At 42.6% G+C, this 18,474-nt stretch overlaps 1 protein-coding gene across 3 annotated transcripts in view; it reads left to right on the top strand.

Moving 5' to 3' along the window:
- LOC140728782 (uncharacterized oxidoreductase YjmC-like) overlaps window positions 1–18,474 on the top strand; it is a 100,851-nt gene that overhangs the window by 30,363 nt on the left and 52,014 nt on the right. For all 3 annotated transcript variants that reach the window (XM_073047737.1, XM_073047736.1, XM_073047738.1), the window contains exon 4: window positions 12,719–12,780. In XM_073047737.1, coding sequence (XP_072903838.1) covers window positions 12,719–12,780 — 62 coding nt within the window. The remainder of the gene's footprint in view (window positions 1–12,718; window positions 12,781–18,474) is intronic.

The following is an 18,474-nucleotide window of genomic DNA, read 5'->3' as shown; positions in this document are numbered from 1 at the left end:
GAGAAGGCCTTGGTGAGTAGGGTAAAGGAAAACCCCAAGGCATTCTTCAATTATGTGAAGAACAAAAGGATGACAGGAGTGAAGGTAAGACCGATTAGAGATAAAAGTGGGAAGATGTACCTGGAGGCTGTGGAAGTGAGCGAGGTCCTCAATGAATACTTCTCTTTGGTATTCACCAATGAGAGGGAACTTGATGACAGTGAGGACAATCTGAGTGAGGTTGATGTTCTGGAGCATGTTGATATTAAAGGAGAGGAGGTGTTGGAGTTGTTAAAATACATTCGGACGGATAAGTCCCTGGGGCCTGATGGAATATTCCCCAGGCTGCTCCACGAGGCGAGGGAAGAGATTGCTGAGCCTCTGGCTAGGATCTTTATGTCCTTGTTGTCCACAGGAATGGTACCGGAGGATTGGAGGGAGGCGAATGTTGTCCTCTTGTTCAAAAAAGGTAGTAGGGATATTCCGGGTAATTATAGACCAGTGAGCCTTACGTCTGTGGTGGGAAAGCTGTTGGAAAAGATTCTGAGAGATAGGATCTATGGGCATTTAGAGAATCATGGTCTGATCAGGGACAGTCAGCACGGCTTTGTGATAAGATTCCACCTTATCAAGAGGGATCTGGGAGTACATGTCCACAGATCCCTGAAAGTTGCCTCACAGGTAGATAGGGTAGTTAAGAAAGCTTATGGGGTGCTAGCTTTCATAAGTCAAGGGATAGAGTTTAAGAGTCCTGAGGTAATGATGCAATAAATGAGGTAATAAAACTCTGGTTAGGCCACACTTGGAGTACTGTGTCCAGTTCTGGTCGCCTCACTATAGGAAGGATGTGGAAGCATTGGAAAGGGTACAGAGGAGATTTACCAGGATGTTGCCTGGTTAAGAGAGTATGCATTATGATCAGAGACTGAGGGAGCTTGGGCTTTACTCTTTGGAGAGAAGCAGGATGAGAGGAGACATGATAGAGGTATACAAAATATTAAGAGGAATGGATAGTGGACAGCCAGCGCCTCTTCCCCAGGCCACCACTGCTCAATACCAGAGGACATGGCATTAAGGTGAGGGGTGAGAAGTTCAAGGGGGATATTAGAGGAGTGTTTTTTTACTCAGAGAGTGGTTGGTGCGTGGAATGCACTGCCTGATTCAGTGGTGGAGGCAGATACACTAGTGAAATTTAAGAGACTACTAGACAGCTATTTGGAGGAATTTAAGGTGGGGGGATATATGGGAGTCAGGGTTTAAAGGTCGGCACAACATTATGGGCCAAAGGGGCTGTACTGTGCTATACTATTCTATGTTCTATGTATCCGCCTCCACCACCGTCACCAGCAGCCCATCCAACACACTCACCAAAGAGATAGAATAGTGATTACTATCTCCAAAATGCTCTCCCACTGAGAGATCTGACACCTGCCCAGGTTCATTTCCCAATGCCAGATCCTCTTGTGGGCTTATCTACATATTGTGTCAAGAAACCTTCCTGAACACTCCTAACAAACTCCTCCCCATTTAAACCCATTTCTCTAGGGAGATGCCAATCAATATTTGGGAAATTAAAATTTCCCACCACAACAACCATTATTAAATCTTTCCAGAATCTGTCTCCCTATCTGCTCCACAATGTCCCTGTTACTATTGGGTGGTCTATAAAAAACACCCAGTAGAGTTATTGACCCCTTCCTGCTCCTAACTTCCACCCAGAGAGACACCGTAGACAATCCCTACATAACTTCCACCCTTTCTGCAGCTGTGACACTATCTCTGATCAACAGTGCCATGCCCCCATCTCATTTGCCTCCCTCCCTGTCCTTTCTGAAGCATCTAAAGTCTAGCACTTGAAGTAACCATTCCTGCCCCTGAGCCATCCAGGTTTCTGTAATGGCCACAATATCATAGCTCCAAGTACTGATCCACTCTCTAAGCTCATCCGCTTTGTTCATAATACTCCTTACATTAAAATGGACACATCTCAAACCATCGGTCTAAGCACATCCCTTCTCTATCACCTGCCTATCCTTCCTCTCACATTGTCTCCAAGCTTTCTCTATTTGTGAGCCAACCGCCTCTTCCTCCATCACTTCAGTTCAGTTCCCACCCTCCAGCAATTCTAGATTAAACTCTCCCCAGTAGCCTTTGCAAACCTCCCCGCCAGGATATTGGTCCCCCTGGGATTCAGGTACATCCCATCATTTTTGCACAGGTCATTCCTGCCCCAAAAGATGTCCCAATGATCCAGAAATCTGAACCCCTGCCCTCTGCTCCAATCCTTCAGCCATGCATTTATCCTCCACTTCACTCTATAACTATACTCACTGTTATGTGGCACAGGCAGTAATCCTGAAATTTCTACCTTTGTTGTCCTGCTTCTCAACTTCCTTCCTAACTCCCTGTAGTCCGCTTTTCATGGACATGATCAGAAATATCCCAGGCCCTGGCAGCTGAGAGGCAAATAACCACCCGTGTTTCTTTCCTGCACCCACAGACTCGCCTGTCTGACCCCCTAACTATAGAGTCCCCTATCACTGCTGCCATCCTCTTCCTTTCCCTACCCTTCTGAGCCACAGGGCCAGACTCTGTGCCAGAGGCACGGCCACTACCACTTCCCCCAGGTAGGCTGTCCCCCACAACAGTGCTCAAACAGGAGTACTTATTGTTAAGGGGGACAGCCACTGGGGTACTCTCTAGTATCTGACACTTGCCCTCCCCTCTCCTGACTGTTACCCACTTACCTGTCTCCTGACACCCCAATGTGACTACCTGCCTATAGCTCCTCTCTATCACCTCCTCACTCTCCCTGACCAGGCAAAGGTCATCGAGCTGCATCTCCAGTTCCCTAATGCGGTCCCTAAGGAGCTTCAGCTTGACGCACCCTGTACAGATGTGGCCATCCAGGAGGCTGGGAGTTTCCCAGACTTCTCACATCTGACACTGAACACAGAACAACGGCCTCACACACATGCTTCCTGTCTGGATTCTGCACAGGCAACCTACCTTGCCTAAGCCCCGTTGCATCAAAGCCTTCCTACTCTGTCTCCCTCTGCTCTGTTGCCTGCTCCCCTGATGCCCGCTCTATAAAGCTGTCTTTTAAACTCTTCTCACTGATCTAACTGGCTGACATTCATGCACTTGTGCAGTTGTACCCCGATCAAACCGCTGAAGAAATAACCGTCTCCTTTTAAACTCTTCTTGCTGTTCTCATTGGCTGACATCCACACGCTTGCGCAGTCGTGCCCTAATCAAAGTGCTGAAGAAATATGAGGAATGTTTGATAGCTCCTGGCCTGTACTTGATGGAATTTGGAATGAGCAGGTTTTAATGGTGGAGGAGTCTAGGACAAGAGGGCCCAGCCCTCTTTAGCCAGATGGTGGTGAATTAGTGGAATTTGTTACCCCAAGCAGCTGTGGAGGCCAGGCCATTGGGTGTATTTAAGGCAGAGGTTGATAGGTTCTTGATTGGCCATGACATTAAAGGTTACAGGGAAAAGGCAGGAGATAGAAGCTGAGGAGGGGTAAAAGATCAGCCAAGATTGAATGCCAGAGCAGACTCGATAGTCCAAATGGCCTAATTCTGCTCCTATGTCTTACGGTCTTATGTAGGAATGATGGTGTTAAACGCTGAGCTGTAGTCAATAAACAGCACCCTTACATAGGTATTTGTATTGTCCAGGTGATCTAAGGTTGCATGTTCGCCTTAGACCTATTGTGGCGATAGGCAAATTGCAGTTGGTCCAGGTCCTTGCTGAGGCAGGAGTTAATTCTAGACATGACCAACCTCTCATAGCACTCCATCACTGTAGATGAGAGCACTACTGGACAATCGTTGTTAAGGCAGCTCACAATGCTCTTAGACCATAAGACTATGAAATATTGGAGCAGAATTAGGAAATTTGGCCCATTAAACCTGCTCCGCCATTTCATCATGGCTGACCCAATTTTACTCTCTGCCCCAATCCCCTGTCTTCTCCTTGTTTCCCTTCATGCCCTGACCAATCAAAAATCTGTCAACCTCTGCCTTAAATATACATAAAGACTTGGCTCCACAGCTGCCAGTGGTAAAGAACTCCACAGATTCATCACTCTCTGGCTAAAGAAATTCCTCCTCATCTCCATTCTAAAAGGACACCCATCAATTCTGAGGCTGTGTCCTCTGGTCCAAGACTCTACCAGCATTGGAAACATCCTCTCCACATCCACTACATCAAGGGCTTTCACCATTCAATGAGGTCACCCCTCATTCTTATGAATTCTAGTGAATACAGGCCCAGAGCCATCAAATCCTCTTCATATCATAAGCCATTCTATCCTGGAATCATTTTTGTGAACCTCCTTTGAACCCTCTCCAGTTCTGCACATCCTTTCTGAGATAAGGGGCCCAAACACACTCACAATACTCCAAGTGAGGCCTTGCCAGTGCTTTATGAAGTCTTAACATTACATTCTTGCTTTTATACTTGAGTTCTCTTGAAATAAATGCTAACATTGCATTTGCTTTCCTCACCACAGACTCAACCTGCAAATGAACCTGTAGTGAATCCTGCACAAGGATTCCCATCCCTTTGTGCCTCAATTTTTTGTATTTTCTCTCCATTTATATTATAATCAACTCTTTCATTTTTTCTACCAAAGTGCATGACCATAAACCTTCCAACACTATATTCCATCTGCCATTTCTTTGCCAATTTTCCTAATCTGTCTAAGTCCTTCTGTAGTCTCTCTACTTCCTCAAAGCTACCTACCCCACCACCTACCTTATATCATCTGCAAACTTTTCAACAAAGCCATCAATTCCATCATCCAAACTATTGACATATAATGTGAAAAGAATCGGTCCCAACACAGACCCCTACACCAAGACCACTAGTCACTGACAGCCAACCAGAAAAGGCTCCCTTATTTTCCACCCTTTGCCTCCTGCCAGTCAGCCACTGCTAGACTTTTTCCTGTAATACCATGGGCTCATAGCTTGTTGATCAGAAGATCACAAGACAAAGGAGCATTCGGCCCATTGAGTCTGCTCCGCCACTCCACCATGAGCTAAACTATTCTCCCATCTAGTTCCAATTTCTGGCTTTTTTCCCATATCCCTTGATACCCTGACTAATCAGATACCTGTCAATCTCCTCCTTAAAAACCTTCAATGATTGGGCCTCTACAGTTGTATGTGGCAACGAATTCCATAAATCCACGACCCTCTGGCTAAAAAACTTTCTCCTCATCTCTGTTTTAAATAGGTACCCTCTAATTCTAAGACTGTGACCTCTTGTCCTGGACTCACCCACCAAGGGAAATGGCCTTTCCACATCTACTCTGTCCAACCCTTTCAACATTCAAAATGTTTCTATGAGATCCCCTCTCATTCTTCTATACTCTAATGAATACAATCCAAGAGCCGATAAATGCTCCTCATATGTTAGTCCCTGCATTCCAGGAATCATCCAAGTGAATCTTCTCTGAACTCTCTCCAACATCAGCACATCCTTTCTAAGATAGGGGGCCCAAAACTGCACACAGTATTCCAAATGGGGTCTCACCAGTGCCCCATAGAGCCTCATCAACACCTCCTTACTCTTGTACACTATTCCTCTTGAAATGAATGCCAACATAGCATTTGCTTTCCTTACTGTCAATCCAACCTGGTGGTTAACCTTTAGGGTATCCTGCACTAGGACCCCCAAGTCCCTTTGCACTTCCAATTTTTGAATTTTCTCCCCATCTAAATAATAATCTGCCCGACTGTTTCTTCTTCCAAAATGTACAACCGTACATTTCTCAACCTTGTATCTCATCTGCCATTTCTTTGCCCACTCTCCTAAACTGACCAAGTCTCTCTACATCCTTTCCGTTTCTTCAACACTTTCTGCTCTTCCACCAATCTTGGTGTCATCTGCAAACTTAGCCACAAAACACAAAATCCATAATCTAAATCATCGATATACGGTGTAAAAAGAAGAGGCCCCAACACCACTAGTGACCGGCAACCAACCAGAATAGGATCCCTGTATTCCGAGTCTTTGCTTTCTGCCTATCAGCCAATGCTCCACCCATTCCAATATCCTTCCTGTAATTCCATAGGCCCTCATCTTATTAAGCAGCCTCTTATGCGGCACCTTATCAAAGGCCTTTTGAAAATCCAAATACACAACATCCACAGCCTCTCCCATGTCAATCTTATTTGAGATTACCTCAAAAAATTCCAATAGGTTGGTGAGGCAGGATCTTCCCTTCATGAAACCATGCTGGCTTGGGCCTATTTTGTCATGCACCTCAAGGTAATTCATAATCTCATCCTTGAGGATCGACTCCAATAACTTTCCAACCACCGATGTCAGACTGATAGGTCTGTAATTTTCTTTTTGCTGCCTCCCCCCTTTCTTAAACAACAGAACTACATTTGCGACCTTCCAGTCCTCCGGAACCGTGCCCGAGTCTACTGATTCCTGGAAGATTATTTCCAATGCCTCCACAATCTCCAAAGCCACCTCCTTCATGAGCAGCCTCTTGTGTGGCACCTTGTCAAAGGCCTTTTGAAAATCCAAGAGCACAACATCAACTGATTCTCCTTTGTCAATCTTGTTTGTTATTTCTTCAAAGAACTCCAATAGATTTGTCAGACAAGATTTTCCCTTGAGGGAACCATGCTGACTAAGGCCTATTTTATCACATGCCTCCAAATACCCTGAGACCTCATCCTTAATAGTCAATTCCAACACCTTCCCAACCACTAAGGTCAGACTATCAGGCCTATAGTTTTTTCTGCCTCTCTCCCTTCTTAAGAGTGGAGTGACATTTGCAATTTTCCCTTCTTCCGGAACCATTCCAAAATCTAGTGGTTCCTGAAAGTTCACTACAAATGCCTCCACAATCTCTTCAGCCACCTCTTCCAGAACCCTGGGGTGTACACCATCTGGTCCTGGTGACTTATCTACCTTCAGATCTTTCACTTTCCTAAGAACCTTCTCTCTAATGATGATAACTTTGCACACCTCATGATCCTGACACCTTGAACTTCCATCAAACTGCTAGTGTCTTCCACAGTGAAAACTGATGCAAAATACTTAATTAGTTCATCCGTCATTTCTTTGTCCCCATTACTACTCCTCCAGCTTCATTTTCCAGTGGTCCAATAATCACTCTTGTCTCTCTTTTACACTTTATGTATCTGAAGAAACTTTCAGTATCCTCTTTAATATTATTGGCTTGCTTACTTTTATATTCAATATTTACCTTCTTAATGATTTTTTAAGTTACCTTCTGTTGGTTTTTCAAAACTTCCCAATCCTCTACCTTTCCTCTAATTTTTGCTCTATTAGATGACCTCTCTTTAGCTCTTATGTTGGCTTTGACTTCTCTTGTTAGCTACAGGTGTGTCACCTTTCCTTTAGAGTATTCCCCCTTTGGAATGTACTGTATATATCCTATGCCTTCCGAATTACTTCTAAAAATTTCAGCCATTACTGCTGTGCCGTCATCCCTGCCAGTGTTCTTTTCCAATCAGTTCTGGTCAACTCCTCTCTGTAATTCCCTTTATTCCACTGTAATACTGATACATCTGACTTCAGCTTCTCCTTCTCAAATTTAGGGTGAATGCTATTATATTATGATCACTTGCCCCTGAGGGTTCTTTTGCCTTTAGGTCTGTAAGCAATTCAAGTTCATTACACAACACCCAATCAAGAATAGCTGATTCCCTGGTGGGCTCAACCATGAGATGCTCTAAAAAGCCTTCCACATCCCGCAAGAGGAGCATTCAACTATCCTGCCTGGCAGCTTGACTGTCCTAGCTGAGCAGACATAAAGAATTTTAAAAAAACTTAACCTTGAACTTTTCTTTCCTTTGCTTTCCCTGACTAAAGCCTCGAAGAACTAAAGCCTCAAGATCATCACTCTGACTCTGACCAATCAGCCAATAGCTTCTTAAGCTCTGGTATAATTGTTGACTTTTTGAAGCAGGTGGGAACTTCCAACTGTAGCAATAAGAAATTGAAAATGTCTTTGAACACCCCCACCAGTGGTTGGGACAGGTTTTCAAAACCCGAGCAGGTGCTCTATCAGAACCTCCCACCTTGCAAGGGTTCAATTTCCTGAAAGACTGCTTGGAGATCACAGGGTCACCAGGTGTTGCAGGAATCCTCGTAGCTGTAGTTTTATTCTCCTTTTCAAAGTAAGCATAAAAGGTGTAGAGCTCATCTGGAATGAAGCATCACTGTCATTCATGATGTTGGGTTTTGCTTTGTAGGAAGTAATGGCGTGCAAACCCTGCCAGAGTTGACGTGCATCTGAAGTTGCCTCCAACCTCAATCGGAAATATTCCTTAGCTCTTGAAATAGCCCTCTGCAAATCATACCCTGTTTTCTTGTACAGACCTGGGTCACCATTGTTGAATGCCACAGATCTAGCATTCTGATGAACCTCCTGGGTCATCAATGGCTTTTGATCTGGTTATGTACAGTAAGTTCTCGTAGGAGAAAATCTGCAGATACTGGAAATCCAAGCAACATATACAAAATGCTGGAGGAACTTAGCAGGCCAGGCAGTGTCTCGTAGGCACACACTTATCCACACAGGTTTTAATGAAATCGGTGTAAGCTGTGACATAGATGAATCACTAAGTACAGTCCAGTCCACCAATTCAAAGCAGTCCTGTAAGCGCTCCTGCTCCTCCCTTGGTCCCCACTACTGCTGTTGCAGTCTTCGGTCTCTGACTTTTCTCAGGGAGTAGAAGTACAGCCAGGTGATCAGACTTTCCAAACTGGGCGTGATAGCACGGTAAACATTTTGGATGTTGGTATAACAGTGGTCCAGCATGCTGGTTCCTCTGTTACTACAAGTGATTTGTTGGTAATTATTTAGAGTCATTTTCAAGCTAGCCTGTTTAAAATTCCGCAGAATGACGGGGAAGACATCATGTACTGTCTCATGCCTGTTGATCACATCGCACAGTTCATCTAGAGCCTGTTTGACATTGGCCTGAGGTGGGATGTACAATCACTGAAATCTCCTGCAGCATATAAATGGATGGCACTTGATCGCGAGGTGTTCCAGGTCTCGTGAACAGGACCCGGCACAGCACTGCCATGTTTGTACACCATGAGCTGTTGATCATGAAGCATACTTCGCCACCCTTGGCTTTAAAAGACTCAGCAGTCCTATCTTGGTGGTGTATTGTGAACCCGTTATTCTGAATCATTACATCTGGATTGGAAGGGGTTAACCAAGATTCCATGAAATAAAAGGCACAAGTGGTCCTGATGTCCTTCTGATTCAGCACCCTAGCTCAGATCTTCAATTTTGTTTACCAGAGACTAGGTTTGCCAGCAAGTAATTGATATTAGGAGTTGAAAACCTATTCGAAAAATACTATATTTGATGGGTTAATGGGGCTTAATATGCGTTTTTACGGAGGAGCTAGTGACTTAAGCTGCCATTCTCGACGATGACGTCACCGGAACCTAAGGATTAATTTCTAACATAAGGACATGTTCGGCACAGCTTTCTGGGCGAAGGGACTGTATTGTGCTGTAGGGTTTCTGTCTTTCTATTATCCACCATGAGGTCAGTAGGGTCCAGTGCAATCAAAGTCCAAGATTCCTTCACATGTTAGTCTGTCATAATTTTTCATAGAAGTGTTTTCTTTTCAAATAATTTTATTTCTTAACTGACAATAAACAAGTTCCAGGTATTGCAACTATTATTTATAGTCATCCAAAACAGGTCCTAAAGTGTAGATCACTTGGTAAAGAGATGACCAGAGTAACGTTTTCTCAATGGGCAGAGAATTTAAAAAGAGGTGCAAAGGGATTTGGGAATTCTTACGCAGGATTACCTAAGGGTTAATCTGAAGGTTGAGTTGGCAATAAGGAAGCAAATGTAATATTCTCATTCATTTTCAGAGGAACAGAATATAAAAGCAAGGACGTCACGTTGGGGAATTATAACGTATTTGGAAAAACATGAGCAGTTTTGGGACCCTTATCTAAGAAAGAGTGTGCTAGCGTTGGAAAGGCTCATAAGAATGATCTCAAGACTGAAAGGGTTAATGTATGAGGAGTGTTTCGTGGCCAGGGTCCAATCTATTTCTGTCATTATTGATTAGTGATAGATTATTTAATCGCACTAAAACATTGCTACTAGCTATACAAACCTTAGATGCAGTTGTGGGTTCTCAGCTGTAGTAGGCTGAAATGAGAATATTTGATGGTTTCTATTAGAGCTGTGCACAAATTGCCTTTATCAATGGTGCTCCTTGCAAACAAAAACTCTTAAGGAACAAAAACATATCGAGAAAATAGGATTCTGTTCTTTTATTTGGAGCACACAATGCTTAACTGGGACAGGGAAATGTTGCTGAACATTTTCCAACTCTCAACAGTCGCAAGTACATTGTGTGGCCATTGAGCACTGCACCATGCTTAGAGCAAACAGTTTTTAAATAGCGTCTCTGGCATGTTTATATTCAAAAAGCATTGATTTTTGTCACTGATAGTGGATGAATGATGAACAGTAAGACAATCTGGAACCATTTTTCTCACTGTGCAGTTTCAAGTATTCAGGCTTGGAGATGCCAGAAATGGACTGAAGTGAAAATGAAACAATTACACTACTTCAACAAGATAGGAACTACAAAGAATTTGAAGGCATCAGCAATCATCTTGAATGTTACAATGAAAATGAAGATTTGGAGGATGCAATCGTCAAAAGCATTGTTTGAAGGCAATCCACTTTGTACGATGTGTCTGCACTGATTTTGTTCATTTACAATTAATCAAAACAGCTCATCAGTGTACACTAATGAATTCCTCCATCAATAACTATTAGGAACTAATAGTTTTAAGTACATTTGTGGTATTGGTAGTGTTCTAATTGATTCTGTATTTTACTTAAATGTATAATTTGTTACTTTGTTAAACAGTAGTTTGTTTATTTTACATCTTTTTAACTATTTCCATGAAATTTTGGCTAATTCATGCAGCTGCTTAATTGGCCAAAATGTGCTGGTCCTGATGTGTCCCAATTAACTGGATCCGCTGCATATAAAATTGAGGAGTGTAGGGTTATATTATCGGGTTATTGCAAGCAGGCTTTTTCCACTGAGGTTGGGTGAAACTAAAATTGGAGTTGGGTCATGGGTTAAGGGTAAAAGGTGAAATGTTTAAAGGAACATGAGGGGGAACTTCATCACTCAGAGGGTGGTGAGGGTGTGGAACAAGCTGCCAGTGGAAGTGGTGATGTGGATTCAATTAACGTTTAAGAGAAATTAGGATAGGTACATGGATGGGAGGTGTATGAAGGGCTATGGTCTGGGTGCAGGCCAATGGGACTAGGCAGATTAAGAATATAAGAAATAAATGCAGGAGTGGGTCATCTGGCCTTTCAAGCTTGCTCCGCCATTCAATAAGATCGTGGCTGATTTGGTCATGGACTCACCTACCTGCCATTTCCCCATAACCCTTAATTCCCTGACTTTGCAAAAATCTATCCAACCTTGTCTTAAAATCTATTTACTGAATTACCCCTACTGCTTCATTGGGCAGAGAATTTCACAGATTTACCACTCTGGGAAAAGCAATTCCTCCTCATCATCCAGAATCTACTCCCTTGAATCTTGAGGCTATGTCCCCTAGTTCTAGTCTCACCTACTAATGGAAACAACTTTCCTGCCTCTATCTTATCTATCCCTTTCATAATTTTATGTTTCTATAAGATCTCCTCTCATTCTTCTCAATTCAATTAATAGTTTATAATAGCTTCATAGTTTGGCAAGGACTAGATGGGCCAAAGGACCTGGTTCTGTATTGTAGTGTTCCTTGACACTTTCCATAAGGATGCTCTGAACTATTGTCTTCCTGAGCAATGGTTTTTTCTCTACCATAGTGAATGAAGCACTTGACTGCAACTACCTGAGGCAGGAATCATACCACCACCTTCCAGCTAGCGCAGTAAAGTGTTATGCTGACAGCTCACTACTATGCCACCTGTACATTCATATCCAAATCATTAATGTATATATCAAATAGTAAGGGTAGCAGCACCAATCTCTATGGTACACCGCTGATAGCAGGCTTTCAGTCACAAAAACAACCCTCTTGTCTCTTACCCAGCCAACTTTGCATCCAATTTTGTCAACTTACCTTTTGGAGTTGATTGCCAAGTGGGAGGTACGGAAGTCCATGTTCTGGTTGCCTCGGTATAGGCAGGATGTGGAAGCATTGGAAAGGGTACAGAGGAGATTTACCAGGATGCTGCCTGGTTTAGAGAGTGTGGATTATGATCAGAGATTGAGGGAGCTAGGGCTTTAAACTTTGGAGAGAAGGCGGATGAGAGGAGACATGATAGAGGTGTACAAGATATTAAGAGGAATAGACAGAGTGGACAGCCAGTGCCTCTTTCCCAGGGCACCACTGCTCAGTACAAGAGGTCATGGCTTTAAGGTAAGGGGAGGGAAGTTCAAGGGGGATATTAGAGGAAGGTTTTTCACTCAGAGAGTGGTTGGTGCGTGGAATGCACTGCCTGAGTGAGTGGCAGAGGCAGATACACTAGTGAAGTTTAAGAGACTACTGGGCAGGTATATGGAAGAATTTAAGGTGGGGGGTTATATGGGAGGCAGGGTTTGAGGGTCAGCACAACATTGTGGGCCGAAGAACATATTCTATGTTCAATGGTCTAAAATACATCGGCCGCACTGCCCTCAGCTCTGTTGTCACTGTGTCATACTGTCTTTCCAGGTTCCAACCACTATGGCATTGCCGGGTTCTATTCCATGAAAGCCGTGAAATGTGGCCTCATTGTAAGTAAGATGTGCAATAAATGTGATTTGGAAGATTGGCCTGTTACACACATATCCTTGCAGACAGGTTTGCTAGAGCTGTTCAGGAGAGTTTAAAATAATCAAGCAGGAGAGTGGGAACTAGAGTGTGAGGACTGAGGATAGGGTAGTTGGTTTACAAACAGATGTGTGGGTAGATTGCTAGCAAGCAGAAACTGAAGATAGGAAAGATAGATGAGTTGCAAAGTAAAAGGGGGACAGATGAATACAGTATTGAAGGTGTTAAAAGACCATAAGATTATCCCTGTTCCAAATGGACGTCCCTTTATTTTGAGGATGTGTTCTCTTGTATTATACGACCCCACCAGAGGAAACATCATCTCCTCATTCATTTACTGAGGCCTTTCATCATTTGGTAGATTTCAATGAAACCTCATTCTTCTGAATTCAAGTGAATGCAGGCTCAGAACCATTAAACATTCCACATATGATAAGCCTTTCTATTCTGGAATTCTTGTATATTATATTTCTATTCATGCAGTATACGGAATAAGGTAGATAATCTTGTAGCACAGTTACAGATTGACATGCATGACGTTGTGGGCATCACTGAAACATGGCTGAAAGATTATACAAACCCCATTTCCAGAAAAGGTGGGATATTTTCCAAAATGCCAATAAAAACAAAAATCTGTGATATGTTAATTCACGTGAACCCTTATTTAACTGACAAAAGTACAAAGAAAAGATTTTCAATAGTTTTACTGACCAACTTAATTGTATTTTGTAAATATACACAAATTTAGAATTTGATGGCTGCAACACACTCAACAAAAGTTGGGACAGAGTTAAAATAAGATTGAAAAGTGCACAGAATATTCAAGTAACACCGGTTTGGAAGACTGCACATTAAGCAGGCTAATTGGTAGCAGGTGAGGTATCATGACTGGGTATAAAAGTAGCGTCCATCAAAGGTTCAGTCTTTGCAAGCAAGGATGGGTTGTGGCTCACCCCTTTGTGCCAAAATTTGTGATAGAATTGTTAGTCAGTTCAAAAGGAACATTTCCCAATGCAAAATTGCAGAGAATTTAGTTCTTTCAACGTCTACAGTACATAATATTGTGAAAAAATTCAGAGAATTCAGAGACATCTCAGTGCATAAAGGGCAAGGTCGGAAACCACTGTTGAATGCGCGTGATCTTCGAGCCCTCAGGCGGCACTGCCTAAGAAACCATCATGCTACTGTGACAATTATAGCCACCTGAGCTCAGGAGTACTTTGGAAAACCATTGTCACTTAACACAGTCCGTCGCTGCCTCCAGAAATGCAACTTGAAACTGTATTACGCAAGGAGGAAGCCATACATCAACTCTATGCAGAAACGCTGGCGAGTTCTCTGGGCACGAGCTCATCTCAGATGGACCAGAAGACTGGAAACGTGTGCTGTGGTCAGATGAGTCCACATTTCAGCTAGTTTTCGGAAAAAACGGGCGTCGAGTTCTCCGTGCTAAAGATGAAAACGACCATCCTGATTTTTATCAGCGAAAGGTACAAAAGCCAGCATCTGTGATGGTATGGGGGTGCATCAGTGCCCACGGCATGAGTGAGTTGCATATATGTGAAGGTACCGTTGACTCTGAGGCGTATATTAGGATTTTAGAGAGACATATGTTGCCATCAAGGTGGCGTCTCTTCCCGGGACGTCCATGCTTATTTCAGCAGGACAATGCCAGACCACATTCTGCACGGGCTACAACAGCGTGGCTTTGTAGACACAGAGTGCGTGTGTTTGACCGGCCTGCTGCCAGTCCAGATCTGTCTCCTATTGAAAATGTATGGTGCATCATGAAGAGGAGAATCAGACAACGGAGACCACGGACTGTTGAGCAGCTGAAGTCTTATATCATGCAAGAATGGACAAAATTTCCAATTGCAAATCTAATACAATAAGTATTCTCAGTTCCAAAATGATTAAAAGGTGTTATTAAAAGGAAAGGTGATGTAACACAATGGTAAACATGCCTCTGTCCCAACTTTTGTTGAGTGTGTTGCAGCCATCAAATTCTAAATTTGTGTATATTTACAAAATACAATTAAGTTGGTCAGTAAAACTATTGAAAATCTTTTCTTTGTACTTTTGTCAGTTAAATAAAGGTTCACGTGAATTAACATATCACAGATATTTGTTTTTATTGCATTTTGAAAAATATCCCAACTTTTCTGGAAATGGGGTTTGTAGTTGGGAGCTTAGCATCCAAGGATAAATATTGAATCGAAAGGACAGGCAGGTAGGCACACGGGACGGGATGGTTCTGTAGGTGAAAACTGAAATCTAATTAGGTAGAGGTGGCATAGGATCAGAAAGTATAGAATTGTTGTGGGTACAGCTAAGAAACTGCAAAGGTAAAAAGACCCTGATGGGAGACCGCCAAACAATAGCAAAGATGTGGTCTACAAATTACAATGGGAAATTTAAAATGCAAGAGTAAACCTAGCAATTAACGGCCTGTAAGTTTGACGTCAGTGATGGGTAAATTAATGGAAAGTATTCTAAGAGATGGTATATATAATTATCTGGATAGACAGGGTCTGATTAGGAGCAGGCAACATGGATTTGTGTGCGGAAGGTCATGTTTGACAAATCTTATTGAATTTTTTGAAGAGTTTACTAGGAAAGTTGACAAGGGTAAGGCAGTGGATGTTGTCTATATGGACTTCAGTAAGGCCTTTGACAAGGTTCCACACGGAAGGTTAGTTAGGAAGGTTCAATCGTTAGGTATTAATATTGAAGTAGTGAAATGGATTCAACAGTGGCTGGATGGGAGATGCCGGAGAGTAGTGGTGGATAACTGTTTATCAGGTTGGAGGCCGGTGACTAGTGGTGTGCTTCAGGGATCTGTACTGGGTCCAATGTTGTTTGTCATATACATTAATGATCTGGATGATGGGGTGGTAAATTGGATTAGTAAGTATGCAGATGATACTAAGATAAGTGGCGTTGTGGATAATGAAGTAGGTTTTCAAAGCTTGCAGAGAGGTTTAGGCCAGTTAGAAGAGTGGGCTGAAAGATGGCAGATGGAGTTTAATGCTGATAAGTGTGAGGTGCTACATTTTGGTAGGAATAATCCAAGTAGGACATACATGGTAAATGGTAGGGCATTGAAGAATGCAGTAGAACAGAGTGATCTAGGAATAATGGTGCATAGTTCCCTGAAGGTGGAATCTCATGTGGATAGGGTGGTGAAGAAAGCTTTTGGTATGTTGGCCTTTATAAATCAGAGCATTCAGTATAGGAGTTGGGATGTAATGTTAAAATTGTACAAGGCATTAGTGAGGCCAAATTTGGAGTATTGTGTACAGTTCTGGTCACCGAATTATAGGAAAGATGTCAACAAATTAGAGAGAGTACAGAGATTTACTAGAATGTTACCTGGAGAAAGGTTGAACATGTTAGGTCTTTATTCTTTGGAGCATAGAAGGTTGAGGGGGGACTTGATAGAGCTATTTAAAATTATGAGGGGGATAGATAGAGTTGATGTGGATAGGCTTTTTCCATTGAGAGTAGGGGAGATTCAAACAAGAGGACATGAGTTGAGAGTTAAGGGGCAAAAGTTTAGGGGTAACACGAGGGGGAACTTCTTTACTCAGAGAGTGGTAGCTGTGTGGAACAAGCTTCCAGTTGAAGTGGTAGAGGCAGGTTCGGTATTGTCATTTAAAAAAAAATTGGATAGGTATATGGACAGGAAGGGAATGGAGGGTTATGGGCTGAGTGCAGGTAGGTGGGACTAGGTGAGAGTAAGCGTTCGGCATGGACTAGAAGGGCCGAGATGGCCTGTTTCTGTGTTGTAATTGTTATATGTCAAAAGGGCAATGATACGATAGTCAAGAGAGATTTCAATTTGCAGGTAGATTAGGAAAATCAAATTGGTGCTGGATCCCAAGAGAGGTAATTTGCAGAATGCCTTTCAAATGGTTTTTCATAGCAGCTTATGGTTGAGTCCACTAAAGGGATCAGGTATCTGGATTGGGTGTTGTGCAATGAACTGGAATTGATTAGAAAGCTTAAGGTAAAAGAAGCTTTAGGGGATATTGATCATAATATAATAGATTTCACCCTGCAATTTGAGAAGGAGAAGCTTAAGTCAGATGTGGGAGGCTAATCCAAAAGGTTAAGGTGCATGGGGTCTGCGGCAAATGGGCTGTTTGGATTCAGAACTGACTTGCGCATAGATAACAGGGGGTAGTGGTTGAAGGAACTTCTTCCATCTGGAGGTCTGAAATTAGTAGTGTTCCGCAGCGATCTGAGCTGGGACCTCTGCTGTTTATGATGTATATAAATGACCTGGATGAAAATACAGATGGGTGGGTTAGGTAGATCCCAAAGTAGTACTCTAAAGGCAGGATAACACAACCATTGCTAAGAAGAGAAGTCAAAGCCAACATAAAAGTCAAAGAGAAGGTATTTAACAGAACAAAAATTAGTGGGAAGTTAGAGGATTGGCAAGATTTTAAAAAACAACAGAAGCTAACTAAAAAAGTCATAAATAAGGAAAGGAGTGAACATGAAGTTAAGCTAGCCGATAATGTTAAAGAGGATACCAAAGGTTTCTTCAGATACATAAAGTGTAAAAGAGAGACAAGAGTAGATATTGGACCGCTGAAATGATGCTGGAGAGATAGTAATGGGAGACAGGAAATGGCAGACAACACAATGGTGCAGCATTGTGTGGAAGACATTAGCAGTGTGCCAAAGGTCCGTGAGTGTCAGGGAGCAGGAGTGAGTGCCATTGCTATTACAAAGGAAAAAGTGCTAGGCAAACTCAAAGGTCTTATGGTGGACAAGTCACCTGGACCAGATGGACTACATCCCAGAGTTCTGACAGAGGTTGCTAAAGAGATAGCAAATGCATTGGTTATGATCTTTCAAGAAACACTTGACTTTGGCATGGTTCCAGAGGAGTGGAAGATTGCAAGTATCACTCCACTCTTTAAGAAGGGAGGAAGGCAAAAGAAAAGAAATTATAGGCCAGTTTATAGATCATGCTTACCTCAGTGTTGGAGTCGATTATTAAGGATGAGGATTCAGGGTACTTATAGACTAATAATAAAACAAGTCAAAGTCAGCATAGTTCCTGTGAAGGGAAATCTTGCCTGACAAATCTATTAGAGTACTTCGAGGAAGTAACAAGCAGGATGGACAAAAGAGAGGCAGTGGTTGTCATTTACTTGGATTTTCAGATGGCACTTGATAAGATGCCACACATGAGGCTGCTTAACAAGATAAAATCCTATGGCATTACAGAAAAGATACTGGCATGGATAGAGGAATGACTGATAGGCAGGAGGCAGCAAGTGGGAATAAAGGGGGCCTTTTCTGGTTGGCTGCCAGTGGTTAGAGGTGTTCTTCAAAGGTCAGTATTGAGGCATTTCACAGAAGAATAAGGGGGGATTTCATTGAAACCTTACTTTTCACATTGTTGGTCAATGATTTAGATAATGGAATTGATGGCTTTGTGGCAAAGTTTGCAGATGATACGAAGATAAGTGGAGGGGTAGGTAAAGCTGAGCAAGCAATGCAATTGCAGCAGGACTTAGACGTATTAGAAGAATGCGGAAAAAAGTGGCTGATGGAATACAGTGTTGGGAAGTGTATGATAATGCATTTTGGTAAAAGGATCAACAGTGCGGACTATTATCTAAATGAGGAGAAGGTTC

Source organism: Hemitrygon akajei, chromosome 6, assembly GCF_048418815.1.
Source record: "Hemitrygon akajei chromosome 6, sHemAka1.3, whole genome shotgun sequence".
In the NCBI taxonomy this organism is placed as follows: Eukaryota; Metazoa; Chordata; class Chondrichthyes; order Myliobatiformes; family Dasyatidae; genus Hemitrygon; species Hemitrygon akajei.
The sequence above is the reverse complement of the archived record's forward strand: the minus strand, read 5'-3'. Positions and strand labels throughout refer to the sequence as shown.